This window comes from Acomys minous, assembly GCF_964271855.1.
Source record: "Acomys minous genome assembly, chromosome: 4".
Classification (NCBI taxonomy): Eukaryota; Metazoa; Chordata; class Mammalia; order Rodentia; family Muridae; genus Acomys; species Acomys minous.
The window spans coordinates 69,878,020-69,897,711 of NC_140486.1; the positions used below are offsets into that span (position 1 = coordinate 69,878,020).

Sequence of the window (19,692 nt, forward strand, 5' to 3'; positions counted from 1 at the left end):
CTTTCTATTTATTCAAGGGCTTAAAATTGAACTTTGAGCAATGTCCACAGCAGGGAAGAACAATTAGGAAATTCATTAATTGTGCTTTTGTGTACACTTTTATTCTCAAGGCTAATTATTTGTTTAAGTTATTTTTTTTTCTTCCTATCGAAAGTGATACCACATGAAAATATTTCAGCTAAGGTTTCTGGTGTGAAGTACAAGGCTCAGGTAGCTGAGCCATTCGTATTAAGTGTAATCAGCTTTCATTGCTAATGACAATGCTCGAAGCAGAGGCTTTTATTTAAGCAAAGGAGTGATTCGTTTGTGGAAACATCAAGTGTGCAAAGACTAGTGATTCATGGTGCTGCCTCGCCCTTTCCCTCTGTGGGCCATGGATAGCTTCTATATCTGACTTTGAAACAGGGTCAGATTCTGGTGCGCCCTAAATTGGAATGGCGTGGCTTTATGCAGGGCCACCAGATAGCCATCCTGGTATTCCAGTGCACAGAACAAACGTAATGGCCTCGCAGTGCACGGCAAGGACCGTGAGCCTGTCTCCTCTCCTAATTCCCCGCGCGTCTGGTCTGCAGCTAGAAAATGAACCAGCTGTCACTGGAGCAGATTCCTCTCTGTGCACAGCTCCAGGTGTGCGCTTTGAAAAGATGGATGACTTAGTGCAAGCGCAGCCAGTCTCCTCCACCAGGCACCAGGGATGGGCAGGGGACCCCACAAACAGCTAAATCTCCCTTACCCAGCATCTTCCCAATCTGGCTGGATCATCAGGGAGCAACACAGGCCAGAATCCCCTTCAGGAAAGAATGAGAAGGACCTGCTAGATGCCTCTTAGGTCTGGGTCCGATGCTAGGCAGTGGATCAACAGAACATCACCACAGACTCCCTAGGACAAGGAGGGGCGTCATTAACCAGGATGTAGGGGGAAAGAGACTCAGAATGCATATTGGAATCCATAAATGTGCGAATGCAATAAATAACAATGATGCCATGTTGATGTCCTGCCAACTAGTGCAGTACCTTGTCATAGTAGTTACTTCATTCTTTCACTCATTCATTCATTCACTTATTTACTCAATTAATGTCGACTGAGGGCATATCATGTTCCTAGAGACAAACAAGTAAAATGAATGTGCTTGACTTCAAAAATGTTAGGGATAAACAGAAGAATTTGTCCCATTCTTGTGGTTGAGCGGATGGCGTTTGGAAACACACAGGCCAGGCCTATAACAACAAGATTGAGGCTCCATCACTATCTCACACTCCTGTGTGTCCCTTGGCAGCCATAGCTTCTACTCCAACAGAGGGAAAAACAAACAAACAAAAAAACCAGGAAAACAAACAAACATACAAAACAAAAAACAAAAAAACCCTGGAGCCATGTACCAAGCCAGCAGGCAAGAAAAGCAGGATGTCTGTGGCTCCATCTCAGCTCTCCCAATGATATTACAAGGCACTTTGCACCACATGAAGATGGCAGAGTGTACAATGATCCCTTCTCTCATGTGCAGACAGGACTAGAGTTGGTGATGATCTGTCAATCCTGAAAGAGTGGGCTCTGGAATGTTCTGCTATTGCTCAGGAGGATATAGACCTCCCCCAGGCCAGGACTGAGGACTACACGCTGCCGTTGTGAAAGAACAGAGCTGAAAATACAGAGAAAACAGATCTGATAACCGCACACAAATGGCTTGTCTCTTAAACGCCTGTGTTCTGTGTCTGGTCACAGCCTCAAATCTGTTCCTATCATCACAGGAGTTACAGATGGGAAGGACCTATGAGGTCATCTCTCCGAGCACTGCCTGCAGAGGCCTCATCTCCACGTGAAGCTTCTAGAACACTTCTGCAGTGAGGAGAAATGTCCCAGAGGAGCATGCTTCCACCCCGTCCCTCAGGAGCTAATTCCAAAATCCACACGCAGTACATTTTAGACTGAAGATGAGGCCTGGGTGGGGGTCTATTTTTAATTATCCAAGGCACTGAACAGAAGCCTGGTGTCATAAAAAAATTGCTGAGGGCCCTCTCCTCCTTCTCCCCACGGTGCCTTCCCACCCTGCAAGCCTTCCCTCTCAACTGGGAGGCCCCAGCCCGGTGGCAGGTTTCAGAGCACATGGGGAGGTGGCAGGTGGCAACACAAATATGGCTCAGCAGGGTGCGCCGAGGGTCTTGGGTTGGCCAATCATCCCCAGTACATGCAACTGGGGGGAAATAACTCTCTAAGCACAGCTTCCATGCATGCAGTCATGCAGAAGGCTTAGTTTTGAGTCCAATCTGCCTGCTAATACCATCCCAGGCTTACAGTAATCACCTATGTGCCCAAAAAGCTAGCTCAAGATGTTCATCAGAGAGTTGTTTATGCGTGTGCAAATGCTAGAACACCATGGTCCTGCCCGGTGGCAGAGCATTGCTTTACTACGTCATGATAAGTCATATAATGCACAGAACACTAGGAAGCCTTTAAAAATTGTTCATCAGAAGAGTCTAGCAACGTAATGTTTGCACTTTCAGGGCACTTAGCTTCTACCCAACATGCTTGAGACTGCAACTGGTTTGGGATTTTAGAATATTTACTTATATCCGATTGGTCCTCCAGGGAAGGAGGGAGCTCACTGGGTGAGACACTTGCCATCCTTAGAAGAGGCCTGGAGCTTGTTTTACCCAGGTCAGGAGGTTCACAACCGCCTCTAATTCCAGTTCCCAAGGATGTGACTTTCCCTTCCAGCTTCCACAAGCATCCTCAAGAACATGCATACATAAATAAAAATACCTTATAGAACCAATATATTTTAAAGATGAAACCCAAATATAGATGCAAAATTGATTTGTACCTCTTGCATATTTCATATACACATGCTGAAGATAATTGCATACAATATTTGAAATGTCTCTTGTGTTTTTATGTCAGGTCAGGGACGGAATTTTGTGCCATCATGTTATTGACCAGAAAGTTTCAGATTTTAGAGTACGTTGAAGAGAGAGAGATGTGAACTCTAACCACTAAATAAAAAAGATTCACTCGTGGAGGCTAGAGAGAGGGCTCAGGAGAGTGCTGGATGCTTTTGCATATGACCAAGTTTGATTCCAGCACCCATATGAGGGCTCCGCGCCATCTATAACTCCAGTTCCAGGGGACCTGATGCCCTCTTCTGGCATCTACTGGCACCAGGCACACATGCAGTGTACACATGCATGCTGGTAAACACCCATACACAAAATAAAATGAAAATTGAAAATACAAATGGAAATGTACATTATGAATGGCTAGCATCATGCTCTGTTTCTATGTTCAGCTTAAACACATCCAAGGAAGATATCGACACAGTTATTTTCTTCCTTTTGAACTGGTGGATTCTTCACATTCATCATTCTGTGAATCACTACAATAGGAGGCGAGATCGGAAGACGATTAACCCCTCTCTCCTATGCACCCCGGCAGCCTGAGCTTGAGAGCCCATCTCTGGGAGTGCTAAGCTGATGACAGTGGCAAGCTGTGACTCCATCCTACGGTACCTCCAGCATTCATTAGCTAAGTGGCTTCCGGAAGATTGAAAAGGTGAACGCCCTTCCCGTCGCGTCGCGGAGAGCATGAAGGGCAGGGAATTTCGCGCTTACCCTGGGCAATAAGGAAACTAGAACAGGTTTTTCTGCTAGCTCATCGGACTTCAGAACAGGAAAGGATGTGAGTGGATTTCTGTCTTTAGCTATTGCGGTATATTTTCTCTGTCAAGAGGAACCAGAGACCCAACGGGGCCAAGTGTCTTTCTTGTACGTACAGGCCGTGTTGGCTGAGCCGCGACAGGACCCTGAAATCGACTTTAGCTCCTTGTGCCTCTGATGGCTTCTCCTTTCTCTGCTTCCCAGATCTCTGTTCAAACGTCACAGCCTGACATAATGTCATCTTCCCGGTGACCCCTCTTTCCACTGAGTCCCTCGGCTGACCTCTCTTTATACTTGATGCTGCTGTTGTGTTTTCTGCACCGCACTGCGTTTTCCCCCAGCAGGGTCTTATTGTTTAGTTCAGACCAGCCTCAAATTTACAATCTTCTTACCACCGCCTCGTCTCCAGAGTTCTGGGATGAAATGTATGACCAACCCACTGAACCCACTGCAGTATTCTGACCGAGCCTAGCCTTCTTACTAGGCTTAAAGTGAAAACTCATCTCTTACCTTGGTATTCCCAACAGCTGACACTTATCAGCAAGTCAGTAGTAACCCCAAAGGTTTAAAGACATTGCAAAAGTAACATGCCACTGTTTCTTGGAGGGTCCCTGCGCCTAACCTGTGACTTTTCTGTGCAAGTAACCTTGAACTGTTTGCACTGTGGGTCAGAGGGCTGTAGGGATCTCTTTTCTGTGTTTATAGACAGGCAGGTTAAGGGTTCTCTAAACAGCTTGAAGTTTTCCATTGGAAGGCGTCCCAGAAAATAATGCATCAGGAGGACCACAGAATGGGTGGGTGCTACTACAACATTCTAGAAAGATCACAGGTTTTGAGATATAAAGGCCAAACCTCAATCCTAACTCTGCAACTGAGTAATAACCCTAGGCAAGTGGATGAATTCTTGGAGTCTCACTTTCCTCACCTGATAGATAGCAAGGCTCTTTTTCAGGTTTGCTGAGGTCATTACGTGGCACACAGAAGGTGCTGACTCAGCCACAGCCCTTGGTATTCTATTTCCTTGGCTCTACAGACAGTAAATCATGACTTCTGATGGCAGCTGAGATGAACGGACACGTCGTGCAGGCCCAGGGACCCTGGAGTGGATGAGACCAGGAAAAAGCTCCGCCCCCTCACGTTCAGGCGACTGATGTTGGTATAAATGCCTTTTGATCATCACTGTGTTTCACAATGCTTCGTAATAGAAACTTTTTTTCGCCTGCGTTTCCCACCTAGATGGTATACCCAGACAGGCAGGCACCATCACTGCATCCTTGCTTTCCATCAGAGAGATAAGTTCACTCTAGGCATCACCTAAAAATCAACTAAATGAACTATGACACACCTTCACCAGTTCAGAAGCCATCATGAATATCATTGTGCTGCATTTCCTGTCTGGGATTTTATAGCATGTGGAATTTCTGAGTTGCTTTTCTCATCTTTGTGAGCAAATGTACCTGATAAAGGCGCTTAAGAAAGGAAGGGGGTACTTTGTCCTAAGTAAGCCATGGCAGCAGAAGCATGGGTGGGTGGTGGTCACACTGCCTCTGTAACAGGAAGCAGGGCACAGCTTGGAGGCACAGCCCTTGTGACCCACTTCTTTCAGGGCAGGTCTATTTCTTCTAGGCTTTACAACCTTCAAAATGACATCACCAGCTGAAGACCATGTGTTCCAATGAACCCGTGGAGGCCATCTTACATGGAAACCACTAGCAGTAAGCATACATACACACATATGCCTTCTCTTTTTCTTTTCACTTACATGCACAGACATGTGTGTATACACATAAGATCATATGACTGAGAACTTAAGAATAAATTAAACTAGAAAATACTTATCGAGTACCTGTTAACTGTCAGGAAGTTTTCTGAGCACATAGGACACATATATGTTAAAAAAAAAAAACTACAAACAACATACTCTGGTAAACTATGCCGAGTTACTACCATGCGGCCAGGCTCTGAATGCACATTAAGAATTGGCTCCTTAAGATTTTATTTTGATTTAAGCATTCCCAGCAGTAGAATTCATGATGGAATCATGGAAAGCAGATCACTGGGAGAGGAGTTGCCCCCCACTGTGGCAAAGGCAGTATTTGGCCAGGACACCTATTGTAGACCTTCCCCGAGGTATCTCCTTGCAAAGCCACTGGACACACCCCTTGCCTGTCAGAGTTCTCCTCTGAGGGGAACATAAACAATGGGTCCCCCTTTCTACGTTCATGTTTATCTTTTATGAAAAGAGCACCAAGCTTGCCTGTCTCCCCGACCCTAACAATAGAAACGAAGCACCTGTAAACGTTAGTGTTCTCATTCCGCTTTCTTTTTAAGACTTAGTTTAAAACATTACTTATGCATTCGTGTGCTTGTGTGTACCAGTGCTTGGAAACTCAGAAGAGGACTTTGGACACCAGAATCTGAACTTGCGGGAGGTAATGAGTCGTTCCATGTGAGGGCTGGGACCCCTGAACCCCTGAACTCCGGTCCTCTGCAGGAACGGCGAGTGCTCTGAAGTGCTGTGCCATCTCCCCAGCACTCAGTTAGCTCGTTAAGAGACAGACTGTACCTTGTATTTTCTCTTCTTTTTTGATCTAATAGCCCCATATGTCAGAACAACTAAGTGGCTTTCAGTGAGTCCTTTAGCTTACACCCAGGCGAACACACTACCCCACTCCTGGAAGCAGCCAGCCTCCCCATTGTGTGCGTGTATGGAACTGAAACGAGCCAAAAGGAAAAGTGGAATAAAGATTAGAGATGCATAAAAAAGATTTAGATGATATATTCCATGATCTGGTTTTCAACTACTTAGGAAATCCATGCAAAAATACCCAAGCTATCACTACCTGGAGACTGATTGAAAACATACCTGATCTGCTTGCTCTTGGCTAGTGAATAGTGCCTTCATCCCATGCGGAGCCAAGTTGTCAAAAAACGGTGTGATTGATAGCCATATGCACTCCCTGATAGCTGTTATCTCACGACTCAGGGGGCTTCAACGGGAAGATCAAGAGTTCAAGGCTAGCTTGGGCCTTGAATCTAGAACATAAAGGATTTGACATCAGCCTAGGCTGATGAAAGAGAGAGAGAGAGAGAGAGAGAGAGAGAGAGAGAGAGAGAGAGAGAGACAGACAGACAGACAGACAGACAGACAGACAGACAGGGACAGAGACAGAGACAGAGACAGAGACAGAGAGACAGAGGCAGATGGAGGGAAGGAGGGAGAAGAAGGAAGGACAGTAGGTAAAAGAAGAAAGAATTCATGGTTATAAGTATTCCAACTAGGGTAGGTACATGCATTGCAATAGAATCAAAAGAAGATGGCAGAATACTCCCCATTAGAATTTTTTTTCACTTTCATTGAGAAAACTAAATTTAAATACAGGTTGAGCTTCCTGTAACCAAAATGCCTGCAGCAAGAAGTGTTTCAGCTTTTCCCAGAGTTGAGGCTATTTGCATATATATAATGAGATATCTTAGAAATGGGACCCAAGCCGAAAGATGAAATTCATTTATGTTTCTTCTACAATTTATACACACAGCCTGGAGGAAATTTTATGCAGTAATTTTAGTTGGCCCATGCTGTGACTGCAAACTGTCACAGGAGGTCAGGTATGGAGCTGTCCACCTGTGATGCTGTTATGGTGTCTAGGAAAATTCACAATATTGGAGCATTTCAGATCTGGAACTTTTGGATTCGGGTCCTTAACTAGAGTTGAACAATTAGGAGATACGAAAGACAAATATTTGAGGAGATAGGGGGGGACATCTCAGGCTTGAAGCAATGTGCAGGCAACTTCTCAGAGCTGATGTGACTTTGGTACCCCTCGAAGACACGGAAGTCAGTCTTGATGGAAGTGAACATCAGATAGAAGAGAAGCAAGATGCAGGCCACAGAGCTGTGTGATGGGCAGAGCAGAGAAAACATGTGGGTAGCCAGGGACAGCCTCTGGGAAAGAGAGAATGGGGCATGGATTTAGTGGGGAGAGCTTTAGTTCAACTAGGTATATTATTCAACGCTGGGCTGGAGAATTTAGATTTTATCTGATAGGCTGTAAAGTTCTATGGTCAGGTCCTGAATGGAGGAGAGATATCATAAATGTGATCGTGGAAATAATTTATTAGATGTCAGTCTTCACAGTGGACTACAAGAGACTGGGGTAAAAATAAATCTGCCAGGAAGAAGGGCTGGAGGGGAGTTCAGCCAGAGTCACAGTACTGTGATGTCTGGGGACCCATCTGAGAAACAGTGAAAAAAATAAAGCTCCAGGTGATTAAAAATTGCAGTTGTTTAGAACTCTGAGGTGGGGAGGAAACGTGTACTCTTCAAGAGGACAGTGGCAAACTTCAGGAGAACAATGTTTGCAACATTCCCAACATACCTTGGATAACGCACCTTTGCAAAACAATTCAAATTAGAGCCATGGCAAAGATTATGAACACGCAGTTTTCCAAAGACATCAAATGACTCTTAAACATACAAAGCCACATCAGCCACACTACAGAGTGTAAATAAGAGCAACAGCAACGTCCTTCAGCTTGTTGATGTGGATAAAAATAATGACATATTTTCAATGGCAGTCCTGATTGTTTACAAGGAAACCTCCATGAAAAGAGGATTTGGTGTACAATGCCTGAGGAACTACGCAGCACTATAAATACATCCATCCACCTTGGGCCCAAGCCTCATGCACACATCAAAGGTGTACTCAGGGGAGACAGTGTAAAATGTATGAGCGATTGGAAAGACATTAGAGCCACTGATGAAAAAATATTTAACATATGGGAAAATACATATAATATGTTGAGCTTAAAAGGCATATTATAAGCAGCTTGTTCAATGTGTTCTTAATTTTAAAAATCTGTATATATGAATAAAATACAACATGCCATTTTTGGATGGTAATTCAAACAAGCAAGCTGTAAAAAACACTTTTGAGACAGAGAAACCAAATATGGACTCAGAAATGGATGGAGCCAAGGCCTGGTTGTTGGTTTTGTTATATAAACTAATGATGTTTCAGCTATAATCTCAAGCTTTTGGCATTATAGATATATACTGAATTGACATCTTATAGAGAGGAACATCCTGAACTCTGGGGTTTGCTTTAAATTATAAAAGAAAAGTTACTAAGTTAAATAAGAATGACAATGCATTGATAATCGTTGCGTATACAGCTCTACTCTGAAAGCTCTCCTAACAGAAATGCTCACATTTAAACGTCCAATGAGTGTTTTTAGCAATACCAGCTGGGAAAGCCTCCTGTTATTGCCGTCATCCCTTAGTGTGGTTAAATACGACTTCATATCCTAATAGCCCTTTGGTTTCTTTGGAAAATTGTACGTTTGTATTCCTTCTTTTTTAAAAGGTAAAGTTCTCTGATACTTTCAAAATGACGTGCCTATGTATGTGCGTGGAAGTTCACAGTGGTGTAACCAAAATACTTATAATGGTTGCTGCTGGTTAGACAGATGTTTTGTTTAACTTCTTTTCTTAAAACACATTTTCAGCTCTTGCTGCGGCAGCGCGAGTGGGAGCACCTGGAGCGCGAGCTGGTAGCGAGACTGGATGGGTCGCAGGAAAACGGCAGACAAGCCGGACATGGGGGAAATCGCCAGCTTTGATAAGTCCAAGCTGAAGAAAACCGAGACAAAGGAGAAGAACACCCTGCCGACCAAAGAGACCACTGAACAGGAAAAGACGAGTGAAATTTCGTAAAAGCCTAGGAGGATTTCCCCACCCCACCCAAGACTCCTTCGTGATGCGGAGGAAGAGCCACCTGCAAGATGGACGCGAGCCACAAGCAGCACTGTGAACCCGGGCACTCCGCACCGATGCCACTGTCTCTGAAGCGGGACCCCCCTACTATAATCGGACTGCCAAATTTCACTGGTTTGCCCTGGGATATTATAGAAAATTGTTTGTATGATTGGTGAAAATAAAACACACCTCGTGGCAAAAAACAAACAAACAAACAAAACATTTTCAAGTGATTACAATGAATGTTTTATTTTGTAATAGAAAATTATTCTAAATGCTATTTTTGAAGCACTTCCCTGTTTTGATATTGAAGAAGTAAAGGAAGCAATAAGTCGCATGCTGACAGGGAGATGAGCAGTAACTAGAAGGCTTTTGGAGGGCAACCTCCTCAAAGCAGGTGACAGCTGACGTCTGCCTAGGACTGGGGCGGGAGCTCGGTCAGTGGGCTGCTTGCCTAGCATGCTTGAGACCCCGGGTTTCACTCTCAGGACCACAAACGTGGGTGTGGTGGGGGCATGCCTGCAATGCAGCACTTAGAAGGGGGAGACAGAAGCACCAGAAGTTCAAACTCTTCCTCAACTATGTTACAAATTCAAGGGCAGCTTGGGCAACAGGGATCATTTTTATGAGAAAAAAATCTGGATAAAGAATCTCAATTCGAAACGGGAGTTGAGGGGGAAAAAAGCATTGGAGAAGACAGAAGCCTGAGCTCAAATGCCGGGAGCCTAGCAGCACCTCACACAACGGCTCAGAGCGAGGCTGGCTTATTCCCCTTCTGTTAGTGTGAATAGCCCAGGCAGTTGTATTCGGATGATGTAAGAAGGCATAGATGAGTCTAACAAATTTATGAGGTAGGCAGCCAACTGCAGTGTGTATTATGGAAGAGATGTACATGGTACCTGAAGAGCTTGGAACAAAGGCATGATTCAGTCCCGAGAGATCCTGGGAAACTCCTTTGAGGAACTTTTGCTCTTTGGGTATAAACAGGAATCGGGCCAAGAATATGGCAGGGGAATGTCAATAAAAATGCCATGCAACTCAAAAGGCTCAGTGCTGAAAGAAACATGATCTGAGGGGCCAAGCAAAGTCAGTATGTCTACAGCAGAAAGTCAATCATAAAGAAAGCTAAGATGGGGCTGAAGGGTGAGGCTGTGTAGAACATGGAGGCTGGTCCAAGCCATGACAAGAAAAATCAGCGCGCTTTTGTTTCTAAGCATTCTGGGGAGTCATGAATAGCTTTCTAATGAGAGAGCCCTGATGGGGAGCAGCACCCGTGGGAAGACGCTTTGGGCTGAGGTAATGGTGGAGGAGGTGGGGAGAAAGGGGTAGATCAGATAGCTTCTTCTTTAATTTCCAAAGAGGAAGAAGAATTGTCGAAGAAGAATAACAAGTAGCCAGCGAATTTAGAAAGGAGATAAGAGGCCAGCATTAAGGAAGGTAGGATGCCCTGGAAGGAAGAAAGGAAGGAAGGAAGGAAGGAAGGAAGGAAGGAAGGAAGGAAGGAAGAAAGGAGGGAGGAAGGGAGGAAAGGAGGAAGGACTGAGGGAGGGAGGGAGAGAGGAAGGGAGGGAGGGAGGAAGGAAAGACTGAGGGAGGAAGGGAGGGAGGGAGGGAGGGAGGGAGGAGTCAAACAGGTTGGATGCTAATGAATAGTGTCCAATAAATTAAGTGAAATCCTAGTTGCTGGTGGTTTAGTGGGAGAGTTGGTTAGGGAGGGGTGAGAAGCCTGGGGATGAGGTAATAACTGAGACAAGCTGTCTTCTGCAGCTCCTGGCAAGAACCTGAGAAAATTCCTCTTTGATCCCTCCTTTTGGTCTCAATGAGAGGGGAAGGGAAGATTGTGCTATCTGGAGTTTATGTGGTCATGTGGGAGTATGTGGGTTCTCTACATAGACAGAGAGGAAGGAAGACGGGAGAAGACTTAAGGATGGCACGGAGCCAAGGGCAAGCCAACTAGACAGCTAAAGAGGAGGCAAGAGGGCACAGTGACATGAGGTCAGGTGACATCCAAGTTCCTGACATGGAGATAAGAACAGAGTTCACCTTCACCTCAGTAGATTAGCTTTGTCACCACCGTTGCTGTGGCCAAAGGAGCAGAATGGTGACAACAGAACTAGTGAAAGTGCTTCTAGGTAAGGGTAAGGACCTGCCTGCCTTGGTGGCTGCCATCCTAACAGCCTCAGGGGATGGATACTGTGTTTTTTTTTTTACACCTTGGAATAGATGAAGGGATTATGCCCCATGCCAAGATCACACAGCTTGCAAGCAGAATTTGAATTTAAACCTGCTTTCTTCTGTGTCTTTCTGTATGGCCCCACAGCTCTAAGAAGCCTGTGGAGACCCAGGATGATTTTGTTGCTGCCGTTCTTGCCTCTGAATCCTTTCAGTAACCTGCTGGTGCTAAAATTAGCCAGCTCTGTCTCTGTTCTCTGCAACCCAATAGAGCACTGTAGTTTTAGTTTAACTTATCCTAGTAGTGTCCCATGATTTTATGGCGCCATTTGGTCATGTGGAAAAGATGGCAGTAGGTAACTGACTCATTACTTCCGAGAAGAACCAAGATGTCCGCCAAGACTGCCCATTCTTCCTTGCTGTGCTTTTCTCCATTGCACTTAGCAGGCTCAGCCCCTCTGTTATTTGCTTATCTACTTTAATAATTGGTATTTTGCTCCCTGTGATGGGTATCTAACTTGTTCTTTGGAGCTTTGGTAAATTTCTGTGGGCAGCTTTTGATCGTGGGGACTATGTCCTTCTTGCATATATTCTCTCCGTCTCTCTGTCTCTGTCTCTGTCTCTCTGTCTGTCTGTCTGTCTGTCTGTCTGTCTGTCTCTCTCTCTCTCTCTCTCTCTCTCTCTCTCTCTCTCTCTCTCTCTCTCTCTCTTTCTCTCTCTCTCTGTGTGTGTGTGTGTGATGATGATTTGGGGGTGTTAATATTTACATCCATGTATATGTACATAGAAAGCATTTGTAGTTGGGTCCCAGCTCCAGTTTTTGCACTTGGCACCATCCTTCTTTAATCTCCAGACACTGTTTTCTTATGTGTACACTGGACAGGACAACCCCTACCCATAAGGCTACTGAAGAAGTGACTTAGTGCACACGACACCACCAGTGTGTGGATGGCGTTTTAAAACTAATCCTCTCTCTAGCCCTTGACTTACTGACTGACTGGACCATTGATGACAACCTCCAGTATAACATGACAAGAGATGTTTTGCTCATTTTTTAATTAGTATCTACTGCTCTGGAACAAAGGAAACATAATCAAGCATAGAAATGTTATTTGATGTCAGCTTCAAAACGGGTTATACTGTGTTTGAAGTGCAGTGCCAATCTGTGATAGTGAATCTATTAGCTATTAATATTAGGCTCCCAGCCTTGTGCAGTATGTATTGGCAATAAGGACCCTGTCCCGAAGCTTGGCTGGGAGCAATGGAACCAAGGCTTTCAGTGGCACCTGATGTTTTCCTTCCCAAACTGCCTGATGCAGGCTGAACAAATACAGGGAATTGCAGTCTTCAGCCACTTTCTCGGAGCTTTGCAGATGACACAGATGGGGTCTAGGAAGCAGAAATGGCCTTCTCACCTCCAGATGGCCTTGAGTGTTCCTCAGAGTCTGTCTCTCAGGTGGTCTTATGCCTATCTGCCTGAAAGCTCACAGGGCCACCCTAGTGTGAAGATTGGGCCAGAGGACACAAAAGAGGAGCTACAGTGGAGCCTGAGCTCCAACAGTGATGACAAGGAGAAGGAGGAGGAAGAAGGGAGGGAGGGAGGAAGAGGGAAAGCTAGAGGAGGAAGAAAAAGGATGAGCAGGCAAACAAGAAGAGGACACGGAATTTACTGAGTTATTATTCTGTATTCGTATGGTGGTTTGAATGAAAATGGTACCCATAGGCCCACAGGGAGTGGCACTATTAGGAGGTGTGACCTTGTTGGAGGAAGTATGTCATAAGGGGTGGGCTTTGGGGTTTCAGAAGCTCAAGCCAGGCCCAGCATCACTCTCTTTCTGCTGCTTGGGAATCCAGGTGTAGAACTCTCAGCTCCATCTCCAGCACCATGTCTGCCTGTCGCCTCCATGCTTCCACCATGACAATAATGAACTAAACCTCTGAACTGTAAGCCAGCCCTACCTCAATGTTTTCCTTTACAACAGCTGCTATGCTCATGGTGTCTCTGTGCAGCAACAGAAACCCTAACTAAGCCAGTCCTGAACTAATTTGTCTAATTTTTTCAGTATTGCTACCATATGAAATAACTTGCTCTTTCGTGGTACTGACAATTGTCACACACAATTGTTACACACACACACACACACACACACACACACACACACACACACACACACTGTGCACAGGTCCTACAACTGTACCACATCCCCAGATCTTGTTTTACTTTACCTTTTGAGACAAAGTCTGGTAAACTCTGTACTCACTCTGTGGCCAAAAAGAGGCCTCACATTTGCAATCCTCCTGCCTCAGCCTCCTGAGCAGTTGATATAACAGGCCCATGTCTCCAAACTCAACTCAACTCAAGTCAAGTCCTATAATACTATAAGGATTTCTCTGTGTATTTTTCCAAGCATTTCCCCCTCCCAATCAAGTCTAAACTCTGCAGAATGCCTTCAGTTTCCCATAGTAATAAGCCCCCATAGGGGAGGGGACCACACAAGCTAGGCTCTGGCTTGTTGGAAAGTAAAATAAGGGGAGCATTAACACCCATCCTGTACCCACTACAGTACTGAATTTCCTCCAAACCACCACATTTAATGGGAAACAAACTAAACCTTACCCATCTACCCTAAACTAGAAAAGGGAGCCTTCCATATTCAGTTAAATCCTAGAGCCTCAGGGATGCTTGTCTCGGGTTTTCAGAGGCAGTTCACTAAGTGTTGGAGGACTGAGGAAGGGCCATGTTGAGCCAATGAGTGTCTCAGCACCACGCACATGCCTTGGCCAGCTCCTCAAGCTCTGCCTCAGCTCACTTCTCTCTAACTTCAAGGGGGGTAGTTCTGGGGAATAATTTCATCAATACCAGGTATGGCTCTTCAAAGGCAGAATATTTTCTATGTGGCAATCCTGCCAAACTTCTGGGTTCAGATACGTGCATACTTTTATGTGTAGACACATGCTCTACATACAGAACACATGTTTGCACCTTTAAGGCAAAAGCCAAAATGCTAAGTGGACATAGACTCTCCAAAGGGGACGCTGAGGCCAACTGCAACCCTGAGGCTTCTCTGTGTGCTTCTGACATCGTCTTATTCAGTGCCGCATGCTAGAACCTCCAAGCTCCCCTTCTAGGACCCAGATCATTCCAGGAGCTCTTTCTCCACGTGGCCTCTTGATGGATGCAACATGGAACGTTCCGCAAAATTTATCTTAGAAATGAGCCTATGAAGCTCTCATCCCAGAGATGCCCAGAGGCCAGGGACACTCATCCTGCCTAAGACCTGCCTTATTGAGGTGCCAGTGTCTTGAGGTGAGAGGCTAGTCATCCGTATGCCTGGTCATGTTACCTGAGTGAGAGTGCATGCCCATCCTTTGTGATGGAAGGCCTCAGGAAGACAATGGATAGTCAAAATGGTTGAAGGGAGGATTGTGCCGTGGATAAGAAAGCCCTTCTTACCTATGGAGAAGTCAGGGCTTCCAATGCCTACGGTAAATTCTGCCCAGATCACACTTTGCCTTAGAGAAACCCCCCGCCCCGCCGTGCAGGATGCATAATGCTAATCCTTGGGTCAAACCATCAGCTGAGAGCAGCTGGGTTAACTACTCAAGCTTGCCAAGTCCCCAAACACTAGACTCATTTCCACGTCATCTGCCCAGCTAAAGTTTCAGCTGACAGTGAGCTCTGTTGCTGTTTGTCCCTGGCTGTCATTTTGAGGCCTTCACCCCCACAGCTTTTAATTGAATGTTCCAGGGGGAAGATATTTCTAGCATATAGTTTTGAACTTTTGCTTCATATTGTGACCAATTAAAATCTGACTAGGCACAGAGTATGCCTTTCTTTTGCTTCATGCGTCACCCCCAACAGAGAGAATGGAGTTTGAGCACCATAATATTATTTTCCATGCTGCTTTGACTTAAATAAGAGAAAGGACTTTTTGTGTGTGCGGAGTTCTTTGAAAACTTTCTGACAACCCCATTTGTTGCCTCCCTCCCTCATTCCGTGGATATCCTGGATGGAATTTTCTAGTCTGTTCTTTCTCCTCATGTCAAACCTCCTTATATAATATAAAGCAGTGATGGTCTCTGCATGACTGAAAACCAAACTATGTGGGATGGCTTTAAACACGACATTACGATACTAAGCAAGGATGCAAAGCCATATGAGTCCCCACACCAGCACTTCTTTTCCCCCACAACATCCTTTCTCTATCCCCACAAATGCCTAGCATGGCCCCTAGACTCTCAGCCACCAGCCACTGCTCTGTGAACAGCCTTGCGACCCTCCTTGCCAAGGATGCAAAAACAATGCCTTACTCAATCTTACGCAGGATATGGCCTCCATCACTTAATGCTGCTTCAACAGAATGGTTCAGATGAGGTGCTTTGTAGACCATACACATTATCCGGCTCACACTTCCAGAAGCTGGAAAACACAAACTCAAGGGCCGACTATGGTGAAGGCACTCTGGCTATGCAGTAAAACGGTGGAAGGCATGGAATTCACAGACGTGGACTCTTTTCAAATTCATAATTGATGTATTCCTTCTATTCATAAGTATGGAGCTTTCAAAGGACACCTACATCCCCAATGTGTGCACGTGTGTGAGTGAGTGTGAGAACGCATTCATGTGCCACCGTGTGTGTGTGTGGAATCAGAGCACAGCCTCCCATGTCTACCCTCACCTTCTAGCTGGTAGGAGGCAGAATCCCATTGCTGCTGTAGGTGCCAGACTAGCTGGTCCTCCGGCGTCCGGGAATTCTCCTGTCTGTGCCTCCCATCTTCTGTAGGAGACCCATGACTACAGACACTCTTACCACCACATCTGCCTTTCACATGGGTGCCAGAAATCCAAACTCATGTCCTTACCCTTGCAAGCCAAGCACTCTATCAGGCGAGCCATTGCCCTCAGCCTCGAATGCTCTTTTATTGGGGATTAAGTTTTCAACACCCAAATTTGAGGGCTACATTTGAACTGCCAACTGTAGCAAGTGCCTTGTTGATGAATCCATTGATTCAGCTTGCCTCGTCTGAAAGGGAACCAAGACATTTCTTCTCCTTTTAAACTTTCTTCCACTCCCTAAGCAGTCGGTGTTTTGTCTTTGGCCCTGCTCAACATCCCCTTTTTCCCTAACCAGGTTCACTCTCCCTTATCTATCAAAGCTGGAAAGTCTGCGTGATTCTTTCTTCACCACAGGGAAGCTTCTGGCCTATGCCTTGTCTTGCTGCTTTCTATTCCTCTTTCATCACCAGCCTTCTAGAAGGATCATCACATGTTCCTAACTGTAACCTTCTTAACTTCATTTGCCCCTTGGCCCATTGAAATTACCCTCCGGCCATATTGTATTCATTAAGGATTTGGAGGCTCAGTTAAGAAGGACCTGGAATTGAGGAAGACTTTGGAAATAAGGACATTTTTTGAATGAGTCTTAAAATTGAAAGGCTTTCTTTTTAAAAGGTGTGTGTGTGTGTTGTGTTGGGTGTGGGGGTATCTGTTTCCTAGATCATAATTAGTCTGGAAATGCTTAGATATGTGTACGTGATTTTAAAAAAAGTTCTCCAGTGAAAAGTGGCAGTAGAGGCTATCCTTGCCTGTCCTTGAAAAAGACCTTCCATGAGAGGAATCTGGAACAGTGACACACAGATACTCCTTTCCTGCAGGAAGCTTGTAGCCAGAAGTAAGGCAGGCAAGGGCAGGCTATCTGCCTCTTGTTCCTCTTGGCTCTTCAAGGCTCAATGTGTTATGTCCATGCTCCTAGCCAAGTCCCCTTCCTATCTGCTCTCTTTGGTTAAAAGAAAAACCAACTCCTTGTTATAGCACTCCTCTGTTGGTACAAGACATCACCTCCCTTCTGCTGAGTGGAATTGCAAAATGAACAGCAAGCCAGGAAGTGCTTCTCCCCCATGCTTCTAAAAGGTTATTGGTTGTTATGAAACAAGGACTTATTATGTAGCTTGAACTTGCCTCAAACTCTATAATCCTTCTGCCAGCCTGTTGGGTGCTGGGACTATAGATGTATGACAATACCCATGGATAAGGTATCTTCTTTTTAAATGAGAAAATAACAACACGAGACAATGGCTCTCTCTCTCTCTCTCTCTCTCTCTCTCTCTCTCTCTCTCTCTCTCTCTCTCTCTCTCTCTCTCTCCATCACCTCCCACCTTTGCTGCTTCACCCATGGCTTTGTCCTCCAGAAGTTAATTGCAGTATCCCAAAACTAAAGCGTCCGATTGAGGTCTTGCCCTCTGTGCTGAGGATGCCAACCAGTGTCTGGCAACACCCCTTCTGAAGCAGATTGGCAAATGGACAGAGGCTATCCATTCATATCACATAAGCCATGGAAGAACTAACAGATGGCAAGTCATTAGACATTTAGTCACTACTGGGCCAGCCTGAATTTGAACCTGTGACCTCATGTAAAGGGTTTTATGTCACAATAGAAATACCTGAAGGGCTTAAGGACCTTCAAAACCCTTACCTCTTAAAGGAATAGTTTTCATCATTTAGAGAGAAGTGGAAGATAAAGAAGAAATGAAGGAGAAATGAAAAAATAGTGGAGGGGAAATTCTGTCACATGATTCAGTGGGTAAAGCTGTTGATGATGTGTGGATGCACATGTATGTATATGCACATTTGGAGCTCTATTGAGTGTCACTCCTCAGATGCTATCCACCTTTGTTTGACACAGCATGCTTCACTGTCCCATAATGCAACACTTGGCTAGACTGGCTGGCTAGGGAACCGCAGAGCATCTGCCTGTTTCCTTACCTGCCCAGCACTAGGGTTGTAAGGGTGAGCTACCATACGCGGTCCTTTCAACATGGATTCTGGGGATATAATCCAAGTCCTTGCGCTAGCATAGTAAGTGCTTTGCCAGGTGGGCCACCTCCCCAGTTCCCAACACTGTTACTTTTTGAAACGGTTGCTTTTTTAAAGTTTTGTGTCACTTGAAGGTGGATGCCTCTCCACCGCTCTCACTTCTTACTGTAAATTTCCACATGGATTCCGGTCTGATGGTTGAAGATTAGAACTCTATAGTCTTGCTCTTTAATTTTATAAAGTTGGGCTTGGTGGCTCATGCCAAATTTTGCCCCCAAAAGCTCTCCAAACTTTGAGTTTTAATCCCCAACACATAACACATTCCCCAATATGCCGAATACACAGTAGTGTATCCATGGTCATGCCCATCTGCTCTGAAACTCCTTTCCCATATAGAATCCTCCACTGAGGTTAACCAGGCCCAAGACCAAACTCATTGCCTGTCTTGCACAGCATGCTCTTCAGAGGCCTCTCTCCCCATAAGTGCTCTCCCTCCATCCATCAGTCACACCAGCTGAGCCCCATGCCATGCGTGGCCCTCCTCGCCTCAAGTCTCAGCGTTGTCAACCATCTCCTAAGTGTTTTCACTGAGAGTCTTCTCTTCCTACCTCTGTTACCTTATGTCAGACTCCTTTCACTGACTTCTGCTGAGCCCGCTGCTTTCCCACTGTTGGAAGATAATGACCAGTGTTATAACTTCCCGTGGCCTTTAAGGTTCCACGTGGTCTGCACACTACCCACTTCTCCAATCTTGTCTCTAATACACTTCATACTTTTCTCCTATGTCCACTCTGGACTCTTTGAGGCCCTCGTGTACCTAAGACCTTTGCATGCCTCTAGAATATTCTTCCCTATTCCCTTCAGCTAGTCAATGACAGTTTCTTCTTACCATCTCAGCTGGATTGATTAGTGCCTAACAGCTCTGTTAATTCCTGTAATTAAATCAAATATCCTTATCCATCTCATGGAGCCTGCCCTTCTGGGCCTCTTTTTAGCAGCACTCGGAATGTTTGTTTTTGTGTTATGAGAGTTGTATGTCTGTCATATATTTACAGCATGCTGTGTACTCAATACTCAATAATTTCTGGTTAAAAAAATAAATGATTAAGTAAGTAAAATATTACCATTCCAAAAGGAGAAGATGAGCATTTCTGCTACTAAAGTAAGAAACCTCCCAGTAGAGAGCCACACTGGTGACAAGAAGCCCACTAGCATTCCAGGTCACTGGTCGTGATGTGTTTCAGCTCTTCCTATGGATGGAAACAGTTATGAAGCAGGCATGGGAGACAGACTGAT

At 45.2% G+C, this 19,692-nt stretch overlaps 1 protein-coding gene and 1 long non-coding RNA gene across 3 annotated transcripts in view; both read left to right on the forward strand.

Moving 5' to 3' along the window:
* Positions 1-9,187: 9,187 nt before the first annotated feature.
* On the forward strand, positions 9,188-9,380 carry LOC311596134 (thymosin beta-10-like). The gene has a single exon (XM_084779351.1). It carries the CDS (start codon positions 9,218-9,220, stop codon positions 9,365-9,367), a length of 150 nt encoding a protein of 49 aa, XP_084635477.1. The 5' UTR covers positions 9,188-9,217; the 3' UTR covers positions 9,368-9,380.
* Positions 9,381-13,415: 4,035 nt separating this feature from the next.
* The window catches only part of LOC311596404, a 39,206-nt gene continuing 32,929 nt past the window's right edge, over positions 13,416-19,692 (forward strand). For both annotated transcript variants that reach the window (XR_014778818.1, XR_014778819.1), the window contains exon 1: positions 13,416-13,525. This is a non-coding gene — a long non-coding RNA (uncharacterized lncRNA). The remainder of the gene's footprint in view (positions 13,526-19,692) is intronic.

Coding starts and splice junctions, on each gene's coding strand:
- LOC311596134 (XM_084779351.1), top strand. CDS start 9,218: ATGGGTCGCAGGAAAACGGCAGACAAGCCGGACATGGGGGAAATCGCC.